Source organism: Mustela putorius, unplaced genomic scaffold (assembly GCF_011764305.1).
Source record: "Mustela putorius furo isolate JIRA1106 unplaced genomic scaffold, ASM1176430v1.1 tig00000145_pilon_pilon_pilon, whole genome shotgun sequence".
Lineage (NCBI taxonomy): Eukaryota > Metazoa > Chordata > Mammalia > Carnivora > Mustelidae > Mustela > Mustela putorius.
In genome coordinates, this window is record NW_025421294.1 from 22,520,742 (window position 1) to 22,541,934 (window position 21,193).

At 40.0% G+C, this 21,193-nt stretch overlaps 1 protein-coding gene across 3 annotated transcripts in view; it reads right to left on the bottom strand.

Annotated features, from left to right (window-relative positions):
- The window catches only part of CTNNA1 (catenin alpha 1), a 182,597-nt gene that overhangs the window by 26,746 nt on the left and 134,658 nt on the right, over window positions 1-21,193 (bottom strand). For all 3 annotated transcript variants that reach the window (XM_013052450.2, XM_013052451.2, XM_013052452.2), the window contains exon 10: window positions 6,202-6,294. In XM_013052450.2, the coding sequence (XP_012907904.1) occupies window positions 6,202-6,294 (93 nt within the window). The remainder of the gene's footprint in view (window positions 1-6,201; window positions 6,295-21,193) is intronic.

Genomic DNA, 21,193 nt, shown 5'->3' on the forward strand with positions numbered 1-21,193 from the left:
AAAGTTCTGGATGTCAGAAGTCTAACTTGGATCTTAGACAGCTAAAATAAAAGTTCAGCAGACCTCTTCATTTTAGAGGCTCTTGGGGGGAACCCCATCCTACTCCTGGAGGATGCCCACATTCCTCTGCTTGTGGTCACATCAGTCCAACTCCTTCTTCCACACTAACAGTATCTTCTCCGACGCTGAAACCTTTCCCTCCAGTGTATTAGGACCCCTGTGATTATACTGGGGAGCCACCTGGGTAATCTAACTAGATAAAGATTCTTAAGTGTTTATTTTTTTTAAAAACCTTTGAAAAGTCCCTCTGCCATAAAAGGTAACACATTCATAGGTTTTGAGGAAATGAGCATTTTTGGTAGAGGGGAAGAAGAGATTATTCTACTTAACACAGTCTCCTGAGGAGTATTTCTGCTTTTATCCTTCCCAACAAAAGTCATGGAGACTGTGTTCAAACCTACGTTAAATCATGTCAATCCTGTATTCAAAATCCTTCAATGGCTTCCCATGTCACTCAGAGTAAAGAGCCAAAGGCCTTACCATGGCCCTAAAAGGCCCTAAACCACATGAACTCATTTCACCCCCTTCCTCAAAGCCTCTGCGCTTGCTATTCGCTCTACCTGCAGTGCTCTCCCCTCAGATACTCTCCACGGCTTGCTGGGTCATCTCCTCCAGGTCTATGCTTCTAAATCACATTCTCAGTGACATCTTTCCTGACCTTCCCGTACTATCTAACACACACATTAGAATTTGTGGGATGCAGCTAAAGCAGTGCTTTAAGACAGATTTATAGCATTAAATGTTTAAGTGTGACATTAGAAAAGAACCTACCAAATCAATTATCTCAACGTTTTGAACTTCAGAAACTAGAGAAAGAAGGGCAAATTAAACACAAAGCAAGTAGAAGGAAAAACAGAGTAGTAACTGATGCAACATAAATTACCAAACCTCACTCAAGAAGAAATAGCCATGAATTTGAATCTGTAACAGAAACTGAATTGTTAAAAACCTTCCCATACAGAAAACTATAGGTCAAAAGACTTCATTGGTAAATTATCCCCAACATTTAAAAGACTAATACCTATTACACAGACTTCAAGAAAACAAAAGAGAAGGAAACACTCTCCAAATGTTAGGATATGGAAATCAGATTCTATGAGGAAAGAGAAGAGACCAGTATCCAAACACAAGCCCTACAAGGAGAGTGCAGCCCCTCTGGTGGCCTGTTACTGCACAGTCCTGTCAGAGTGAGTGGAAGTGGGATGGGGGCGGGCAAGGGACAGAAACATAGTCAGAAGCATGTCCTTCAAGGTCCTCTGTGAAAATGCTTTGAAAGAAAAGATTAGACAATATCAAAAGTGGAAGAATGAGCTGGTTCAAAGACAGATGGTCCTCTCATTGTGAAATAATAGATGAGTGAGAGCTGAGGTCATGGTACCGTGGCCTGTATGCCTTGAATGCTCCTTTAAGAGCTATATATTTTCTCACCACGATAGGCCAGGCCTGTGTGGGTTTGTGCTTATTTGATGCTTGTTAAGCCTGTCAGCCACAAAAATGATCAGCGTTCCCAGAAGCACAAAGGAAAAAGCAGCAATATGGAAGACAGATCTAAGGAGGCACAAGAAAGAATAGGCAATTTTAGAAGTTATTTCTCTAGTTAGTGAGAAGTACAAAGAAAGAAAAAAGAAAGAAATGCAGATAAACATTGGCTTCAAATACTTAATTCAACCTTGTGTAGATTTCCAAGAAAGGACACACATTAAAACCAGGCTCTATGAATTATTAAAGGGCCGATCTGTATTAACCTAAATGTACAATGCTCATTCTCGCAAATGAAGTAAGAAAAATAAAATATTAAGTGAGATCATCTCCAAAATGCCTTCCTACAATTTTAAAGACTCAATTGTCAGAAACATTCTTCTTTTGCTTTTTCCTTTTTCTTCCCCCTAGCCAGCAACAAGCAAACTAACAAGTGAAATATCCTAAGCAGCTACCATGGACTAAGACTTGGGAGCCTTCACAAACAAGACATGTCAAAAATATGTGGGGTACAGACTGAGACCTTTCCTCAAAACAGCTGGGCTTTTTCCTTATAAAAGCATGTGAGATTAGGGCTCTGTGTTCAGATGGAAGCAGGTCTTGCTCCTGATGAAGAGAGAGTGCAGCCACAGAGTAGAAGGCAGTGCAGGCAGAGACCTACTTCGTTTCTTACAATAGCAGATCAGCAAAAAATGCAGGTGCATTTTTTTAATCCCCCAAGCAATGAAAAAAAGCCACTTTCAGGTTACTTCCTCCTCAACTTTAATTAATCTCAAATATTTGAACTTAATGTTGTTTAGATGCTAAGAAGTGAGTACTTCAGATTAGCTCCCCTTTCCAAAAGTTAATTTGCCCTTGGGTGGACTGAAAAGTAGGGAAGGAAAGCTCCTCTAGAGGCTCCATCTATCATCTCTCCCCTTTAGAAAGAAAAATAAGGTCTAGGAACCAACTGTAAACTGCACGTGGGGGCCAGAGAAAAGCAGCCCCCAGGGAAGTTACACAAGGAGGGCATCCCCAGCACAGGGATCGGATTCCTAAATGTGAGAGCCTATGTGTGAGACACAAAAAAAAGCCTGGAAACGCCTCACAAGGTACTCCATCCTGGGGCCAGATACCGACAGCAGCCTCACCACAAAGAAAGATACACTCTAATAAAAACCCCATCTTAAACTCCTGGTGAACTACCTCGCCTAGTTGATTAACTTGCCTAGACTCTGTTTTTGTTTTGTTTTGTTTTTAAAGATTTTATTTATTTATTTGACAGTAGATGGAGAGGCAGGCAGAGAGAGAGAGAGAGAGGGAAGCAGGCTCCTTGCTGAGCAGAGAGCCCGATGCGGGACTCGATCCCAGGACCCTGAGATCATGACCTGAGCCAAAGACAGCGGCTTAACCCACTGAGCCACCCAGGCGTCCCGCCTAGACTCTGTTTATCCACAAACCAGTGACTATGGAAAGGAACACCTCAGTGCTAGGGCCCTTGTGCTAGAGATCACTGCCCAAATAAGGATGAAGAGTAAAGAAAAGGCTCCAATGAAGGCCTCCCTCCCCAGAGGGATGGCCACCTGCATCTTTGAAGAAGAGGCCCTTTGGGCATGCAACACATGGGCCAGAGTAAGCCAGATGCAGTCCCAGAAGAGTTAACAATACTCCAAGATTTTCAAAACTTTCTCATTAGTTACCTATCATTTAAAAAGGAGACCTGAGAAATAAATCTGAATTGCTGACTTCTCTTTAAAAATAAGGAAAGGAGGGGGCGCCTGGGTGGCTCAGGTCATGATCCCACGGTCCTAGGATCAAGCCCCGTATCACATCAGGATCCCTGCTCAACGGTGAGCCTGCTTCTCTCTCTCCCACTCCCCCTGCTTGTGTTCCCTCTCTTGCTGTTTTTGTGTCAAATAAATAGATAAAATCTTAAATAATAATAATAATAATGAAAGGAGGGATGCCTGGGTGACTCAGTCAGTTAAGCGTCTGCCTTCAGCTCAGGTCATGATCTTGATGCAAGCCCCGCTTCGGACTCACTGCTCAGCGGGAAATCTGCTTCTCACTCTCTCTTTGTCCTACTCATGCTTTCTCTCTCTCTCTCAAATAAACAAAATCATTTTTAGAAATAAATAAAAATAACAAAAGGAGGGGCGCCTGGGTGGCTCAGTCAGTTGGGCATCTGCCTTCAGCTTGGGTCATGATCGCAGGGTCCTGGAATTGAGTCCCGCATGGGGCTCCCTGCTCAGCAGGAAGCCTGCTTCTCCCTCTCCCTCTGCCTGCCACTCCCCCTGCTTGTGCTCTCTCTCTCTGACAAACATGTCAATAAAATCCTTTCAAAAATCAAAAAAAATAGGGGGCGCCTGGGTGGTTCAGGGTGTTAAAGCCTCTGCTTTCGGCTCAGATCATGATCCCAGGGTTCTGGGATCAAGCCCCGCATTGGGCTCTCTGCTCAGGAGGGAGCCTGCTTTCCCTCCCTGCCTTCTCTGTCTGCCTCTCTGCCTACTTGCAATCTCTGTCAAATAAAGTCTTTTAAAATAAAATTAAAAATTAAAATTAAAAAGAAAGGACCTGGCAACAATGGTCTGGAGTGGAAGTGCCCTGCCTCATGTAGAAACACCACATAGTACTCAGTCTGTCACTGTCATGCCTGCAAACGTCAGCTCCATTTGCCTCAAGGAGCCTGCTCAGTCTGGCTTCTGAGGATGAGTAGAAATGAGCCTAGGACAGGGTCTAAGAGAGAAGAAACATACCTAGAGAAATGTTTTTTAAAGTTTTTTTTTTAAATTTATTTATTTTTTGACAGAGATCACAAGTAGGCAGAAAGGCAGGCAGAGAGAGAGGAGGAAGCAGGCTCCCTGCTGAGCAGAGAGCCTGATGTGGGGCTTGATCCCAGAACCCTGAGATTATGACCTGAGCCGAAGGCAGAGACTTCACCCACTGAGCTACCCAGGTGCCCTGTAGAGAAATGCTTTTATCCAGAACACACACTCATACCAAGTGTGGTCTGGGCACTGTTCTAGGCCTACTTCCCTTGAGGGTGTGTCCTAGTAGAAGAAAGGACTACCCAAGAGAGAAGCAATGATCTTGATAACAAACGCAAACCAGCACACCACAGCCCAGCCACACATGATTTATGCACACTATTGTTTCATTAGATCTACTAGACTCTCCAAGTGGTTTTTCTCCTAGGCGTTAAGATCATTTATATAAATAATCTTGGTAAGTGTGATCTGCGTATGTTACCATCTGTTTCAGCTGATATGTGAAAGCATTGTCACTTTTGAAGCATTTCAAAACCAAATGGAGAACTAAAGACATTAAAAACAAAGTGCTGATAGGGTAAAATGGCAAACTTGAAGAAAAGAGGCCAAATCTTAGAAATCTACTTCAAATTTACTTCGTAAAATTTGGTTATCATGAACTTTCTACATGTGACCGAATCCACTATGTTTCCATCTTTATAGTTACCAGATTCCCACCAGATTTCACAACGGGATTAAAACTGTGGAGATGTCCATCCCGTAGCATGGATTTACTTCATGGCCCATCACACTGCTGTTTAGACAAAGCAAGTCTCATTGGCACATTACATCCACATGGGTAAGAGGAGAAGAAAGAACAAATTCCCTAACTAACCTGTGCACCAGTCAGGATCCCAGATAAACAACCAGGTATTACGTACCATGGTGGCCTATCCTGAGTATCAGGAATTGTTTAGATAAACAAGACCTCAACATATTTTAACACTGGCTGCAGACCTAACACAGAAACTTCATTCCTGGGACCTGTCTTCTGTTACTCCAGTTCCTCTGTTTTGTTTCCTTCTATCTGTGGCCACTGCCATCTGGCAGGACATCTCGAGAGTGAATGTAAATCCTCAGAGTATGCCAATAAGGCAGTCTCTACGTAGGAAATCAGAGGCAGCGTCTTCCATGGGAAACAGCACTTATACTGCTTAAGAACACCTGTGGCTGTCAAAGAGCTTCAGGCACAGACACAGTGTTCCCCTCACAGGAGGCAGGCAACACAATGGGCATTTAACAAAGTTACTATTCTTCTATGTGCTTCTAAGTCTTTTTCCAGATGCTTAACCTAGCCTAATCGCCAGTCTTCCAATATGCCATTATAAATGGAGAAAAGTTCTCAAGCTTTTAATTCAGTAGCTGGCTGAATTACATTATTAATATCTGTATCAGGATGTACTTTAGGACATTACAGAGTAACAATTCTAGCTCTTGAATCTTGTTCCCTCCAACAAAGAGATCCAAATCCCAGGCATTAAGGAGGAGCACAGGCGGATGGCTATTTCTAGAGTCAGGCTCATGAGGCACCTACCCTAACTGCGGGACTGCCAGATGTTACAAATGGCCCTCTCTCAAGGAGTGTGCAGATCAAATAGTGTGGTCACTACCCCTTCCATTTGCCAGCGATTAAAAGACACTATGCATTTTTAATGAAGGGCAAGAGGATAGTAACATGTGATGCCCCAGGGAAATGTCACTTGAAGTTAAACACAAATTTTCCAACTACATGAATTCTGGATCAGTGTTTTGTACCCCAAGACTTCAATGTAAAGTCCTAAAAACAAAACAAAACAAAACAAACAAAAAACCCTCATTTTCACCCTAACTGAAATCCAGTTGGGTGGTACCATAAACATTCCCAGCCATACCTTACCTGAGGACAGAGGGCTTCCAGCTGGCTTGCTGACATTCGAACAAGTTTTACACCTTCTTCATTGTTTGAGATGGAACAGGCCAAGTTGGCAACCTAGGAGAAGGAACACCATAAAAAGATCTTTGAAGGTTTTTCTTTTGAAGGCTGAAGAAAACACACGTATACCTACTCCCAGCCCTGATCTTCTACAGAACACACGCCAAGAGCACCAATGGTGTTTTATTTCTCACAGATTGATTACGTACTTCTGAGGACAAACAGATTTTTAAAAAATCTCTGTGCCATTGTACATACCTGTAACAAAGGCCACACTTTAAGCTGGTGGCAGAAGCTTAGAAATGTCAAGGCGTGTAACTCAAGGTTTTACATGTGCTCGAATCTGCCTGAACAGCAGCTTCAGAAAGAGGTTCTCGTGGTGTGGACAACATGAGAAAAGCTAAAGAACCAAGGGCATCGGGAAAGAATAGTTGGTATCCTCAAATAAAAATATACTATGCAGCTGTTCTTGAAGAAAATAGAGATTCTGAGTTGCTATTCTCATGTGACGGGTGAATGGATGCTTATTAAGCCAAAAGGAGTTTTACTTGAACATAAAGCTATTTTTCACATAAGGAAATAGTATTAAGACAATATCAAGATGTGCCCAAGGCCATCTTCCTCAGAAGCATACAAAGTAACAGGGCTGATGTTCCACGGTTAAGAGCAGAACTGTCCTTCGAGTGGGTTCTCGAAAGCACTGACAGCTGGCCTCTTTCCTGAACGGTATCGCTTCATTTGAAATAAAATCCTATCCTTCCCTATCTGAGTATCTCTGTGACACTGCTCATGTATCCAGAAACCACCTTTCCAGGCTGTGTCATACTAGCTCTCCTGCGGACTGCTGGGGCTGAAAAGGCTACTCTGGAGCAACTGTGAGGGCTGTGATCACTTACCCCTGTTTCTAAATGAACAGGCTTGCCAATACCATTAGCAATGCTAAGGACCAAATGAATACACAGTGCTAAGACACATCATTCCCCCAGTTGCAAATTGAGTTATGAATGACAAAGGTGTAGGCAGCTGAATATCAGAGGCACTTTCTGGGAGCTTAAATGCCAGAGTAAACAAGGGCAAGGGCAATAACCTTTGATTTTCACTCCTCCACCCAACATAAGCACATAAAGGCATAAGAAAAATTACATATTATTATGGCAGTTGTTTGCAGTAGTATGGTTAGGGATTATCAGCTTTCTGTAAGACTGCTATCAGAATCCTAACCATAAGAAACAAAAGAACTAACATGCAATTTAAAATATAACATGTAAGGAAGTGAAAAATTAAGTCAGATCCTTAAAGTTCGGGGACTTCAAAATCCCATAAAGAAATCCCATTTATACTCCCCCTAAAGATTACAATTCCACTTTCTAGTATCATCTGGATCTAGGCAAAGAGACACTCATCTTCATGATCATAATACATAGCTAGAGTTGACTGTAGACTTCTATTAGTTTGTTTCAAGTTACTGCAGGGCCACCCAGGTGACTCAGCCAGTTAAGCATCTGACACTTGATTTTGGCTTAGATCGTGATCTCAGGGTTGTGAGATGGAGCCCCAAGTTGGGCTAAGTGCTCGGAGCAGAGTCTGCTTAAGATTCTCTAGAGAGGGACGCCTGGGTGGCTCAGTTGGTTAAGCAGCTGCCTTCGGCTCAGGTCATGATCCAAGCGTCCTGGGATCGAGTCCCACATCGGGCTCCTTGCTCAGCAGGGAGCCTGCTTCTCCCTCTGCCTCTGCATGCCATTCTGTCTGCCTGTGCTCACTTTCTCCCCCACTCTCTCTCTGATAAATAAATAAAAATCTTTAAAAAAAAAAAAAGATTCTCTAGAGAGAGAATCCTTCTGCCCCTTCCTCCATTTTCTCCCTCTCTTAAGAAATTATTGCAAAATATGACCAAAACTATATTTTATAGAATACAAAACTCCTAAAAAACCTAATCCCTCAAATGTAGAATTGATGATACTACAGTGAAGGAAAAAGCTTAAATCAGATGTGTTCATGAATCTGTAACTCCCATTGCTTCAATTCTTTTAAGAAGGCATTTTGAAAAACAAATATAAAATTTGAGGTTCATCACTGAATTAGTAGTTTGGGACTAACAAAGATTCCTGGTGAGGTGAGCATAGTAAGACCTAGCACCCTTGCCCCACTCCTGCCATCTGGGAGGCCAGCCAAGTGTTAAATTCAGGAAGGTCTGTCACTGTGTTTCTATCTTCTACTGTCTAGTCAAATTTTATTTCAATTTGTACTCTCCAATTTAATGAATCTGTAAAAACTAGAAAAACACTTAAATTAAGACGCAAAGATTATGTAAACTATCACCTACTGCAGATCAGACACCTGAGGATGGTGTGTGGCTGAGGCTGAAATGGGTAAATTCTGTAAATCATCTTTCCTGTTTCCTGATACAACACTGAACAACATAAAGGTTATGAAGACTTGTTCTTTCTTTTAAAACATTACTTGAGATGCTTTCTGATGTACTGCTGAAGCAGTTATGCTCTACATGAGTACACTGCCTGTTTCAGGAGGCCACCCTGCCTGGCTGAGGAGGAAGAAGCGGGCGCCTGTCACTGACAGTCTTCTCCAGATGAATGAGCTTCTATTCACCCTCCAGGGACAGGGCTACTCACTTCTAACAATGATAAATGTGCAAATGCAACATCTCAACCATAGCTCTCTGAGAAGCTGAGAGGCTAACCTCATATACTAGTGCCAGGCTTGAAGACAGTGAAAGCTGAGAGTGAGAGGACAGGCTTTCTAAATGTCTCCTGGGGCTCTAAAACTTTGGGAGAACAACTGATTCTGAGACTGAAGAAGATCTGGAAGTTTGAATTAAAAATACTCAGAGCAGCTCGCTTGTAGAGAACCTTGTTAGAGTGCTACACAGTACCTCTAGATTTGTGCTGAGAATAAATGACTGCATCTCTGCCATCATGGTAACTTGTGTATTAACAACTTAGTCTTTCATTCCTGCTAATCCAAGAAGTGGGCTTAAACTGACACTATGACCACTAGCTTTGAAATCATGAAGGCCTCTTGAATGGTTGATGCCTACACTGCGTAAATCTGCACCTCACAGAAGAGCAGAACATTTCAGAAAACCAGCAACTCCCTGATTTTAAATTTAAAAAAAAAAAAAAAAAAAAAAAAAAGCTCTGGACTTTTGCTAGTTTCAGGAGTAGTGCAGTAACAATCTGTGCTGTGGAGAAAGAAAAAAATCTCAAAGCCAGGCTGTATCAGTCAACAAATATGACATCTGCACATTGCAGAAAAGACTTCAAACATTTAGGAAAACCCTACCTTTATACTAGATTTTCTTTTCTGGAGTAAAATTTATGAAGTTCCCTAGTGGAAAAATACCCCATTTAGACAGTACTTTTTCTATTATAACATGTGTTGATGACTTTAAGTGAAGTTGAAATTTGTTTAAACTCAAGCACAAGTTGTCCCCACTGTCATGAGTAACTGCTTCTCGCTGATATTTGGCTAAGTTGCTCCACTGCCCCTTACTCTGGACCGTGTGAATAAATTAAGATTTCTTTTTGTTCTTGGTAATAAATTAATCATTTATTAATGACCCAACAGCCTACGCCCACTTGGTCAGAGTAAAACAAGTGAGAAGAACTTTGGAAAAGGCAGCTTTTAAGTGCATAGTGATACCACAATCATAATGCTGAAGAGGAGGAAGTTCAAAACCTAACAAACAACTACTTGCCATTGAGGCTTTTTTTCATCAAGCAACCACCTGAATTTTCCTCTTTAAAATGGCTGAGTCTGAACTCTCAAAAAAGGGGAAAAAATAACAAGAATTCAACTTTCCAAGTCTGTCATGCATTAAGTAGTCCCAACTGTACATCATATAAATTTCAGAACCACTCAAATTTCTACCATTTACTCCCAAATCTACAAGGGAAATGATGATGGAACAGAGGATAAGCTATCAAAAAATGAAGCATGCATGGATGATAGAAAAATTCCAAACTGGATTGTGGTAATGGCTGCATACTTCCGTAAATTTAGGTAAAAAAAAAAAAAAAAAAAAAAAAAATCACTGAATTGTACAGTTAAAAGGGGTGAAGGTGAAATTTTACAGTCTGTAATTTATACCTCAAAAATTTTGTTGTTAAAGGCAGAGCCTTAATTAATTAAGGAAAATTATCAGAGGCTAGATATGAGAAAGCAAAAATTCAAAGAGGAAAACACAAGCACTGAAAACAGTGTTTATACAAGGGTGGGGAATAGAGAAATGGAGTATGCGCCATTGTGTGATCAGAATTTGGGTTTTTAGTGGACCAACAACACCACTGCCCTCAGAAGGTAAATGCCTCTGATCTAGTCATATATTAGTGATATGCTTAAGCAACTAGGAGAAGCAAATATAAATGGAAATTTTCCATTTATATTTCCATTTAGATGGAAGAAAACTTAAACCCAGGCCTCAAAGAATTCTCATATGCATAATGCCAGGAATCTGAATCTACAATGAAAAATGCAGAAGTACCCAAGGAGATAAGCTATCTTGGGCAGGAGTAAGCAAAACAATTGTGTATCAGATCCATAATGAAGGCAGATACTCAAATGACCAAAACCAGAGTATTAAAAAGTGTTTTTTTTTTTTTTTTAAGATTTTATTTATTTGAGAGAGAGCATGAGAGGCGAGAAGGTCAGAGAGAGAAGCAGACTCCCCATGGAGTTGGGAGCCCGATGCGGGACTCGATCCCGGGACTCCGGGACCGTGACCGTGACCTGAGCCGAAGGCAGTCGCTCAACCAACGGAGCCACCCAGGTGCCCCTAAAAAGTGTTTCTTATGTTAACAGAAATAAAAGAAAGTATCAATGGAAAAATGCACTAAAAATTGACCAGGCAATGGAACAAATAATCTTAAAATTTATATGGAACCAGAAAAGACCTCGAATAGCAAAAGGAATATTGAAAAAGAAAGCCAAAGTTGGTGGCATCACAATTCCAGACTTCAAGCTCTATTCCAAAGCTGTGATCATCAAGACAGCATGGTACTGGCACAAAAACAGACACATAGATCAATGAAACAGAATAGGGAGCCCAGAAATAGACCCTCAACTCTATGGTCAACTCATCTTCGACAAAGCAGGAAAGAATGTCCAATGGAAAAAAGACAGCCTCTTCAATAAATGGTGTTGGGAAAATTGGACAGCCACATGCAGAAAAATGAAATTGGACCATTTCCCTACACCACACACGAAAATAGACTCAAAATGGATAAAGGACCTCAATGTGAGAAAGGAATCCATCAAAATCCTTGAGGAGAACACAGGCAGCAACCTCTTCAACCTCAGCCGCAGCAACATCTTTCTAGGAACATCGCCAAAGGCAAGGGAAGCAAGGGCAAAAATGAACTATTGGGATTTCATCAAGATGAAAAGCTTTTGCACAGCAAGGAAATAGTTAACAAAACCAAGAGACAACTGACAGAATGGGAGAAGATATTTGCAAAGGACATATCAGATAAAGGGTTAGTGTCCAAAATCTATAAAGAACTTAGCAAACTCAACACCCAAAGAACAAATAATCCAATCAAGAAATGGGCAGAAGACATGAACAGACATTTCTACAAAGACATCCAGATGGCCAACAGACACATGAAAAAATGCTCCACATCACTCGGCATCAAGGAAATCCAAATCAAAACCACAATAAGGTATCACCTCACACCAGTCAGAATGGCTAAAATTAACAAGTCAGGAAATGACAGATGCTGGCGAGGATGCGGAGAAAGGGGAACCCTACTACACTGTTGGTGGGAATGGAAGCTGGTGCAACCACTCTGGAAAACAGCATGGAGGTTCCTCAAAATGTTGAAAATAAGACAAACCATAAGTGACTCTTAATCTCACAAAACAAACTGAGGGTTGCTGGGGGGAGGGGGGTTGGGAAAACGGGGGTGGGGTTATGGACACTGGGGAGAGTATGTGCTATGGTGAGTGCTGTGAAGTGTGTAAACCTGGCGATTCACATACCTGTACCCCGGGGGATAAAAATATATTATATAGTTTATTTAAAAAAAAAAAAAAAAAGAATAGAAGTAGTAACTGGAAAAAAAAAATGTTGAAAATAGAGCTACCCTATGACCCAGCAATTGCACTACTGGGTATCTGCCCTAAAGATACAAAGGGTAGTGATCCGAAGGGGCATGTGCACCTGAATGTTTATAGCAGCAAAGTCTACAATAGCCAAACTATGGAAAGAACCTAGATGTCCATCAACAGATGAATGGATAAAGAAGATGTGGTATATATACACAATGGAATACTATGCAGCCATCAAAAGAAATGAAATCTTGCCATTTGTGACGACGTGGATGGAACTAGAGGGTATTGTGCTTAGCGAAATAAGTCAGTTGGAGAAAGACAACTATTATATGATCTCCCTGATATGAGAAAGTGGAGATGCAACATGGGGGGTTAAGGGGTTATGTTAAGAATAAATGAAACAAGATGGGATTGGGAGGGAGACAAACCATAAGTGACTCTTAATCTCATAAAACAAACTGAGGGTTGCTGGGGGGAGGGGCGTTGGGAGAGGAGGTGGGGTTATGGACACTGGGGAGGGTGGACACTGCTATGGTGAGTTCTGTGACGTGTGTAAACCTGGTGATTCACAGACCTGTACCCCTGGGGATAAAAATATATGTTTATAAAAAATAAAAAATTGAAAAAAAAAATAAAGACCAGGCATACTGGAGAAGGATCAAAGTAGAACTTAGTAACTTCCACACCTTCTAGAAGTCTAGAGTAATACTGACTAAATACTGATGGAAAGAAAATTACTAACCTATCAAGTTAAACTGAATAAATTATTCAGAAAAACCAAGAAATTTTCATGATAAGGAAACCATACACAAAAACAAGAGATGTGCAATTAGACTGAAAGAGACTACTATTCAACTATGAAGGATACAGAAGGAAACACAGAGAATGGGAAAGGAGCAATAGTGAAAGAGATTTCGGTTAAACAATTTTAAGAGTGAAGGAAATATAAATTTTACATTTGAGAAGACCAATTTTAAGCAGGGTGAATAAAAAGAAATCCATACCTGGACATAATACAGCGAAGCTTTACAACAACAAAGATAAGATTTTTAAAACAGCCACAAAGTTAATACAAATTATTCACAAAAAGTAAGCTCAGTGAGACTGAATGCTGACTTCTCAAGAGCAACAACTAGAAGCCAGAAACGGGGAAAAAGTACCTTCAAATCACTTGGCAGGGGAGCAGACATGGCGAGATCATCCTAGGACTGTACACTCAATGAAATTATTTTTCCTAGATTTGGTGCACAATAAAGACATTAAGAAAAACAACCTAAGAGCATTTACTCCAGAAAGAACTTCCCTACCCCAACTAAAGCAGTTTCTAAGAAAAATGTTTCAGGAAAAAGGGAAGTAATTCCAGACGGAGGGTTTAAAAACATGCAAGAAGTAATGAGAAGCAATGAAAATTATGTCTCAGGTCTATTTAAGCAAAGTTGAAAAAATGAATACAGCAACACTAATGGGGCTAAAACTTAACCAAAGTATTGGACAACAGTGATATTTAAGTTGGAGAATGATGGAAGTGGAAGCATTCTAAGATTCTGACATTGTTTCAGAAGAGGAAAAGCTACTGATTAACCTCAACCTCTGAGTTAAACATGCATGCTCTAATATCCGCAGTTACTACTAATAAAACAGAGTTTACAACTTCCAAACAAGAAGGGATAAAAATAGGTGAGAGGACTCAATCAATCCAAAAGAGGAAAGATAATCAGAAACAGAGAAGGAGGGATGGAAACAGAGGGTAAAGAAGAAGAGAACAAAATGCAATGTTAAAAATGAATCCACATGTCTTACTGGTAATAAAATGTGTATGTACAAAATTCTCTAATTAACTGGGAAAAAAAAAACCTGCTAAACTGAGTAACAATAAGTAAACATATGCTCTTTATAAAATACATTTAAAACATAAACAAAGACTGTACAATATTTTAAAAAAGAAAGAGGGCACCTGGGTGGCTCAGTCATTAATTATGACTTAACTAAATTAATTAACATTAATTAAACTCCCCCTTTCTTTGCTTGTCTGCCTGATTGTGATATTTCTCTCTCTGTGTCAAATAAATAAATAAAATCTTTAAAAAAAAAAAAAAAGGCTTTCATCGTAAATCACCACCCAAATGATTCAGTAATCATTTCCATTTACTTGGTTATCATATGGACCACTAAAGTTCCCTATTTCTATATAACTGCCTGAATAATCTATCAGTACAGATAGGGTGTCTGCCTAAACATTAGCTCATCAGCTCTACTGAGGAGCAGACAGTAAGTCCTATACTCTTCTGGAGCAGGATGAAGATTGGGCGTGCTTCCTTTGTCATTCCTATCAATGTTCCAAGAGAAAAGAATATTGATGTTTCTTGAGAACAAGGTTCATCTACTGTCTTCTCTAGACCATTCCAAAATCTGACTACGTAGTTAAGTTTAGCAAAAAACACTAGTTTGGGGTATGAGGTGTTAAAATAGTACACACAAGACACTTCTGTTTTGCAGACTCACGCTTATGAACTTGCAGAACTTTGAAAATGTGGGAAGACCAAGCTCAATAGGCTTAGTAAATTCTTTTGGAATCCAAAGTCAGCATTCCCCCCAAGAACACCAACTTCTTTAAACATGCTACAGTCCTAGAAAACTGAAGCTTCATTTAATTTGCTATTTACAAGAATTTCAGTCTACAGTATTATACAGAAGCACTGAGAAAATGCTGAAGATGTCACAGGTGGATCATATAAGGTTAGTATTCTATTCAAATACTCCTCACAGAGCCTTCTTCAAGGCTACTTTACTGCGCATTATCAGCTAAACCACAGAACATAAGTAATAATGCAGATCATTCAATCTGCAGTAAAAATATACATTTCAAGCCAATAAAGTCCTAGATAATGGGAAATACTTTGGGGTATGGATAGTGCACAGGGCAGTGCAACAAGTAGTGATAATCCAACTCAAAAGCATACCAATTACATTTACTTATTGGCTAGTTTGTTTGTTTAAGATTTTATTCATCCATTTTTGAGAGAGAGAGACAGAGAGACAGACAGAGAGAGGAGGAGGAGGCAGAGGGAGAATCAGGCTCCCTAGTGAGCAGGGTCCAATGCAGGACCTGATTCCAGGACCCTGGGATCATGACCTGAGTGGAAGGGAGACATTTAACTGACTGAGACACCCAGGGACCCTACTTTTTGGTTAATACACAAAACAATGAACAAGATGTATCTCACTGAAGCAAGTTCATTATATTAAGAGACCCATTTTAATGCAATGTCTACAGTTGGGGGAAAGGGATACTAAGTGATACATAGTTTTTTATAGGTAAGATTTCATGAATGGCACCTTCCCAATTTCACTCTTAATTTATGAAATTGAAAAAGAACTCAGAAGAAAGCAAAATTAAAAGGGAAAACATTGCTCCTTAGTTATTAGGCTGCTCACAGCCAAAGGAGCTAGGCAAAGAATGAAGCAATTAAAAAAGGACACATGGGTGTTGCCTTATTGACAAAAAGGTTACAAAATAATTTTTTTTTTACCTCAATACACTTTAAATTGAAGAGAAACATATGGAAATCATTAACCTGATATGGGAGAAAGAGTCAAGTATAAAAGGTGTTATCATCACCCAGAAGCATAGCCTTGCCCTCTCATAACAAGATGAAAGAAAAGCCCTCAGTGCTATGAGGTAGAGCAGAATATGGTGAAAAGAAGCAACATCCAGCTCACCACCCTCAGCTCTTGGTCCCTAACTCAGTGACTTTGGGAACACACCTCTATGCACCTTTTGCATTAAAAAAAGGGACTTCAATACCTTGTGGTAATGGATTTCACTGACAAATGTGATATGAGATAGGCAGAGGTCCTAGCCAAAACCGGAGAAAAGAAGTCAAGAACAACTTCACCGGAAACACTCCATTATTTGCTTTTTCAAATAAAACAGAGTATAACTGAGTGAGTATCCAATTGGCAGCCAGTCCTAAACATCCTTCCGGACATTGACTGTGTGCACACAGAGAGACTGGAAAAACCTTAAGAGTCAGTATATGGTTTCTATTCTTTAAACCAATCTTGTATTTCCATAATGTGATATCCAAAGAAGGCACCACAAAAGCTTTCCATTTTTAAGTGTGTGTTATCCCTAATACCACTCAGAAACTATTTATATATTTGAAGCAACTTTACATGACACCCCAAATTAAAGCATAACCTTTTTATACTATTTTACTTGGTCTGGAAAGAAAATGTTTCTATTAAAGCAATAAATAAGACTTCCAAAAACCAAGTTAGCAAGTGCCAACACATCTGCTCCAATTTTATTTTGGTCATGTATTTAAACGCTACTTAAACAGTTTTAGCTCAGCTTCCATTTAAAATGCTGATAAAATGGATAACTTTTTTCACATATCATCTCAGCATCATTTGTATCACATTATACAAAATAAACAGACTATATAAATTATTTTGATTGTCTTTCTTGCTCTCTAGTAGAACATAACTCTTATGGGGGTGAGGATTTTTGTTCCATTCTTTACTACCTCCCTAATGCCTAGAACAATGACTGGGACAGAACACTATATCTTGTCATAAGAATCAATCACAATTTTTTTTCTCCCTCAACTGCAGAAAGTTTGCTTTGGGTTTCTTTTTTTTAACATTTTTATTGTTTTGAGATTTTATTTATTTAGTTGAGAGAGAGAGAGAGAGAGAGAGAAAGAGAGAAGAGCCCGCACAAGCAGGTTGAGCAGCTGGCAGTGGGAGAGGGAGAAGCAGACTCCCCACTGAAGAGAGAGTCCAATGTGGGGCTCAATCCCAGGATGCTAGGATCAAGACCTGAGCTGAAAACAGATGTCCAACCAACTGAGCCCCCTAGGAACCCCCTGCTATAGGTTTTTCAAATGTTTCAGGACCCATTCAACTGTGGCTTTCTAGCTAACAAAAATATTTTTCAAATCAAGTCACCTCATCTTTGAAAAGTTTCCAAATTTTCCCATTTATCTTCATATCCCCCCAAATCTTACAATTCATCCCTTCATGTACACATTATAAAGAATGATGCATTGTGATGCTCTTTTGTATAAACATTACAAATACTCAGGCTCAATATCCATGATGTTGAGTCATAATATACAGCTCTGAATTTCTCAAGGTCTAGTACTGAGACCAGGGAATAAGAATCCTGGGGGACGGTGGTCCAGGGATCTGAAGGTTGAGCAACTTTACTGTTTATTACCTGAGAACTAGTATTCACTTATGTAGTAGTGAGTGAGTACCTACTAAGTTTCAGGCACTGTTCTAGGCCCATGTTCTCAAGAAACTTACATTCTATTAGAGTGTGAGGTGGGGAACAGAGAAATAAGAAAACGAAACAGACCTAATAATTTCAAAGAGTGAAAAATGTTACAGAGGCTAAAAAATAGGCAACTGGGTTAAGAAAATGGTGGAAGTTGGAATGGAGGGGATGAGGAATCCATGAGAGCCTCTATGCAGAGGAAATATGTGAACAAAAGACAGGGTGAGAGGATAAGTGGACAGAACATTCCAGGCAGAGGGCCGAGGGAGTGCTGACATGTCTGGGTTCACTTCAGTGCTGAAAAGCGTATTTTCTAATACCCAGTTTAGTAATCACATGTGAGCAGAGTGCATCTAATGCCAAGGAGCAGCTACAGTACAGTAACACCACCCAGGTGTTCATGCAGAAGATTTTTTTAAAAGGGGTGGGTGCAACAGACCACAAAGAGAAAGAGAAAAACCCTGCTCCCACTCGTGTGCACACATGCACACTCTCTCTCTGTAAATAAATAAATCTTAAAGAAGCAGCAGCAGCAGCAAAAGAATAAACGTTTTAGGATTTTATCTCAAGTATGCCTAGAAAGCCACAGTTGAATGGGTCCTGAAGCAAAGAAATGATGTGATCTGATTTAAAGGGGTCATGTTGGCTGCTCTACAAAAAGAGACTAGAGAGGGACAAGAGTGCAGGCACAAAAACCAGCAGGGAGGCAGTGGCAGAAGTCCAGTGAGACAGGATGCTCAGACTAGGGAAATGACCATGGAATAAAGAAAGACAATGATATGAGAACTTATAGATTAAATAGGGAACATGAGGTGAAGAAGAAAAATTAAAAATGACTCCTATTAATTTTGGCTTAAAAAACTGGGTGGAATAAAAACCACCCAGAAAAATGGAAAACAAAAAACAAGGCTGTTTATGAAAACATTGTATGTCATAATGAAAGACTAAAACAATCTAAATAACCTAATATCCAGCGGTAGGGGATAAGTTAAATAAATGGACCAGTATGCAATCAACAGAAATACTACAGATGACTACTTCATAACACAATAAAATGGCTCTGATATCGCAAGCAGGAGGAAAACATATTACATCATAACAAATTACGATATCATTTACCTCAAAAAATAAATCAGTGTATCCATTTTGTATATTTTTTTAAAAAGTCAACCCACACATAAATTAAGTATAATTCTACTCCAAAATGTTACTCCTTTTTCTTTGTGCTTTTATTTTCCAAATTATCTAAAATGAACTCATATTTTTTTATAATATTTTTAAAAGCTGCATTTTTAAATGGCAGTATCCCTAAACCACACCTACCTAAACTGGCATTTTTTTCCCTCCTCAGGTACCTCTTCCATAGGGATGCTTTCAGAAATTCCTGTAGCATCTCTAGTATTGGGATATGAATGCATGAGCAAATGAGTACTATTGCCACAGAGTGACCCCAGATAAACTCTTAACTCATGAGAGTTTTACATTGGGTCTGGATCCCTACTACAACAATTTCACAGCATCCCCAAATGGTTCTGGGAAGAAGCCTGGCTTCCCTGCAGTGCTGAAGAGCACATCCTCTAACACCCACAATCAGACTACCCAATTTAGGGATCTAATGTGAGAGGAGTGCATCTAAGCCCACAAAATGGATATCTGATATATACAACAGCACCCAAATATTTATGGGGAAAATTGGGAGGGAAAATTAACAGATTTTAACAGAAAAATTAACACATTAACAGAATCTCCCAGCTGCTTACAAGAATATAAACTATGATTCCTATAGGTATCCCAGTATTAATAGAGTGATCACAGAAATTACCGAAAAGGATGTAAGGAAATAATGTAGACATGTTTTATCCAAATAATTTAGAGAGCAAGATAAAAATAAGGGGATTCTAAACAGGCTGAACTGCCAACTATATACTAAGAATTGTTCAATCAAGAGAATGATTTCTAGGGGCAAGCTATAAGGTTCTTGGAATTTAAAAAATTTTGAGTAGCCACTAAAAACGATGAAATAAGCAAAAGTAATTTGCTAGGTTTTTTTCCTTCCTCCCTTCCCTCGCTCTCTCTCTCTCTTTTTTTTAAAGATTTTATTTATTTATTTGTCAGACAGAAATCACAAGTAGGCAGAGAGGCAGGCAGAGAGAGGAGGAAGCAGACTCCCTGCTAAGGAGAGAACCTGATGCGGGGCTGGATCCCAGGACCCTGGGACCATGACCTGAACCAAAGGCAGAGGCTTTAACCCACTGAGCCACCCAGGCACTCCTCTTTCTTTTTTAAAAATATTTTATCTATTTATTTGAGAGAAAGAGAGATCATGGAGCCTGACTGGGACTTGACCCCAGGACCCTGGGATCACAATCTGAGCCAAAGGCAGACACTTAGCTGACTGAGCCACCCAGATGCCCCTAATTTGCTGTTTTTAATCCCAAGTTATTACATTTTAACATGTAATCAATATAAAAAGCTAATGAGATGTTGTACATTCTTTTCCCATACCACATCTTTGAAATTGGGTTTGTGTTTACACTGACAGCTCCTCTCAATTTACATGTGCACAGCAGTAAAACAAAAAGAGAAAAAGAGCAGCAGCTCCAGAAAAGGAGATTGCTGCTCCCCTTTACTGATAACCAGAGAACCTAGCAAAGTCCCCCTACAGAAGCAATCCACGAAAATATAAATAACAATGCATGTATGTTACAAAGAAGGGGGATTTACAAACCAGAATGAGAATCTATGTTTCTATGAAAAGAAAACCCACTCACTGTGAAGAGATGGACCCAATTCCTGAAGAACAGAAAACCTAGTTCCCAAAGGGGAGAACCTCTAGGGAAAAGAACAATGCAAGAACCAGGTAAGTAAAATGGTAAGTCACTGGGTAAATGGCTACACAGGATGCAGTAAAGCTACAGAAAACAAACACCAGCCTTGTCTTACCTCTTCTATTCTATGTGGCTTTATGGCAGCAGGGCCATCTACCTGAAAACAAGGTATCCCACATTCCTTCAAGATGGGGAGGTGTTGTATAATAAAGAATGTCCAGTCTTTGTCTCAGTTTCCTGAAAGGAAACTTCCATTAAGTTCAGTTAATAACAAGAATGTCTTTGTTATTCAACATGACCCTGAGAGTTTATGCTAATGAGGTAACTCCTGGTGGGCCCCGAGTTCTAGGTGTTGTTCTAGCACATTATCAGACCTCAAGGAGGCCAAGGGAAGCCCCCAAATTTGTAGCCAGTTGGTCAGAAGTGTGAGCAGCCTGGGGACCCTCCAAACTTGTAGCTGGCATTTGAAACGCAGCAGTCACGTGAGGAAGGATCAGGGAACTCCTAAATGTAAAGTCACTGGGGTGAGAAGAGCTTGTGGCAGCTTGCACCTACAGTGAGAGCAATCTTGTTGGGGATCATGCCCTTTTACCTGGGGGGGGTCTATGCTAACTGCAGATGGTTAGCACAGAATTTTACTTCAGTATTTCATTTTATTTTATCTTACTTATTTTTTACTGCAGTATTTTAAAAAGTCAAGCCGATCTGGCAGAATTCTCAGGGACTGCAGAATCTGAGCCCCGCCTTTCCAGCTAATATCACTAGCCCTACTCAA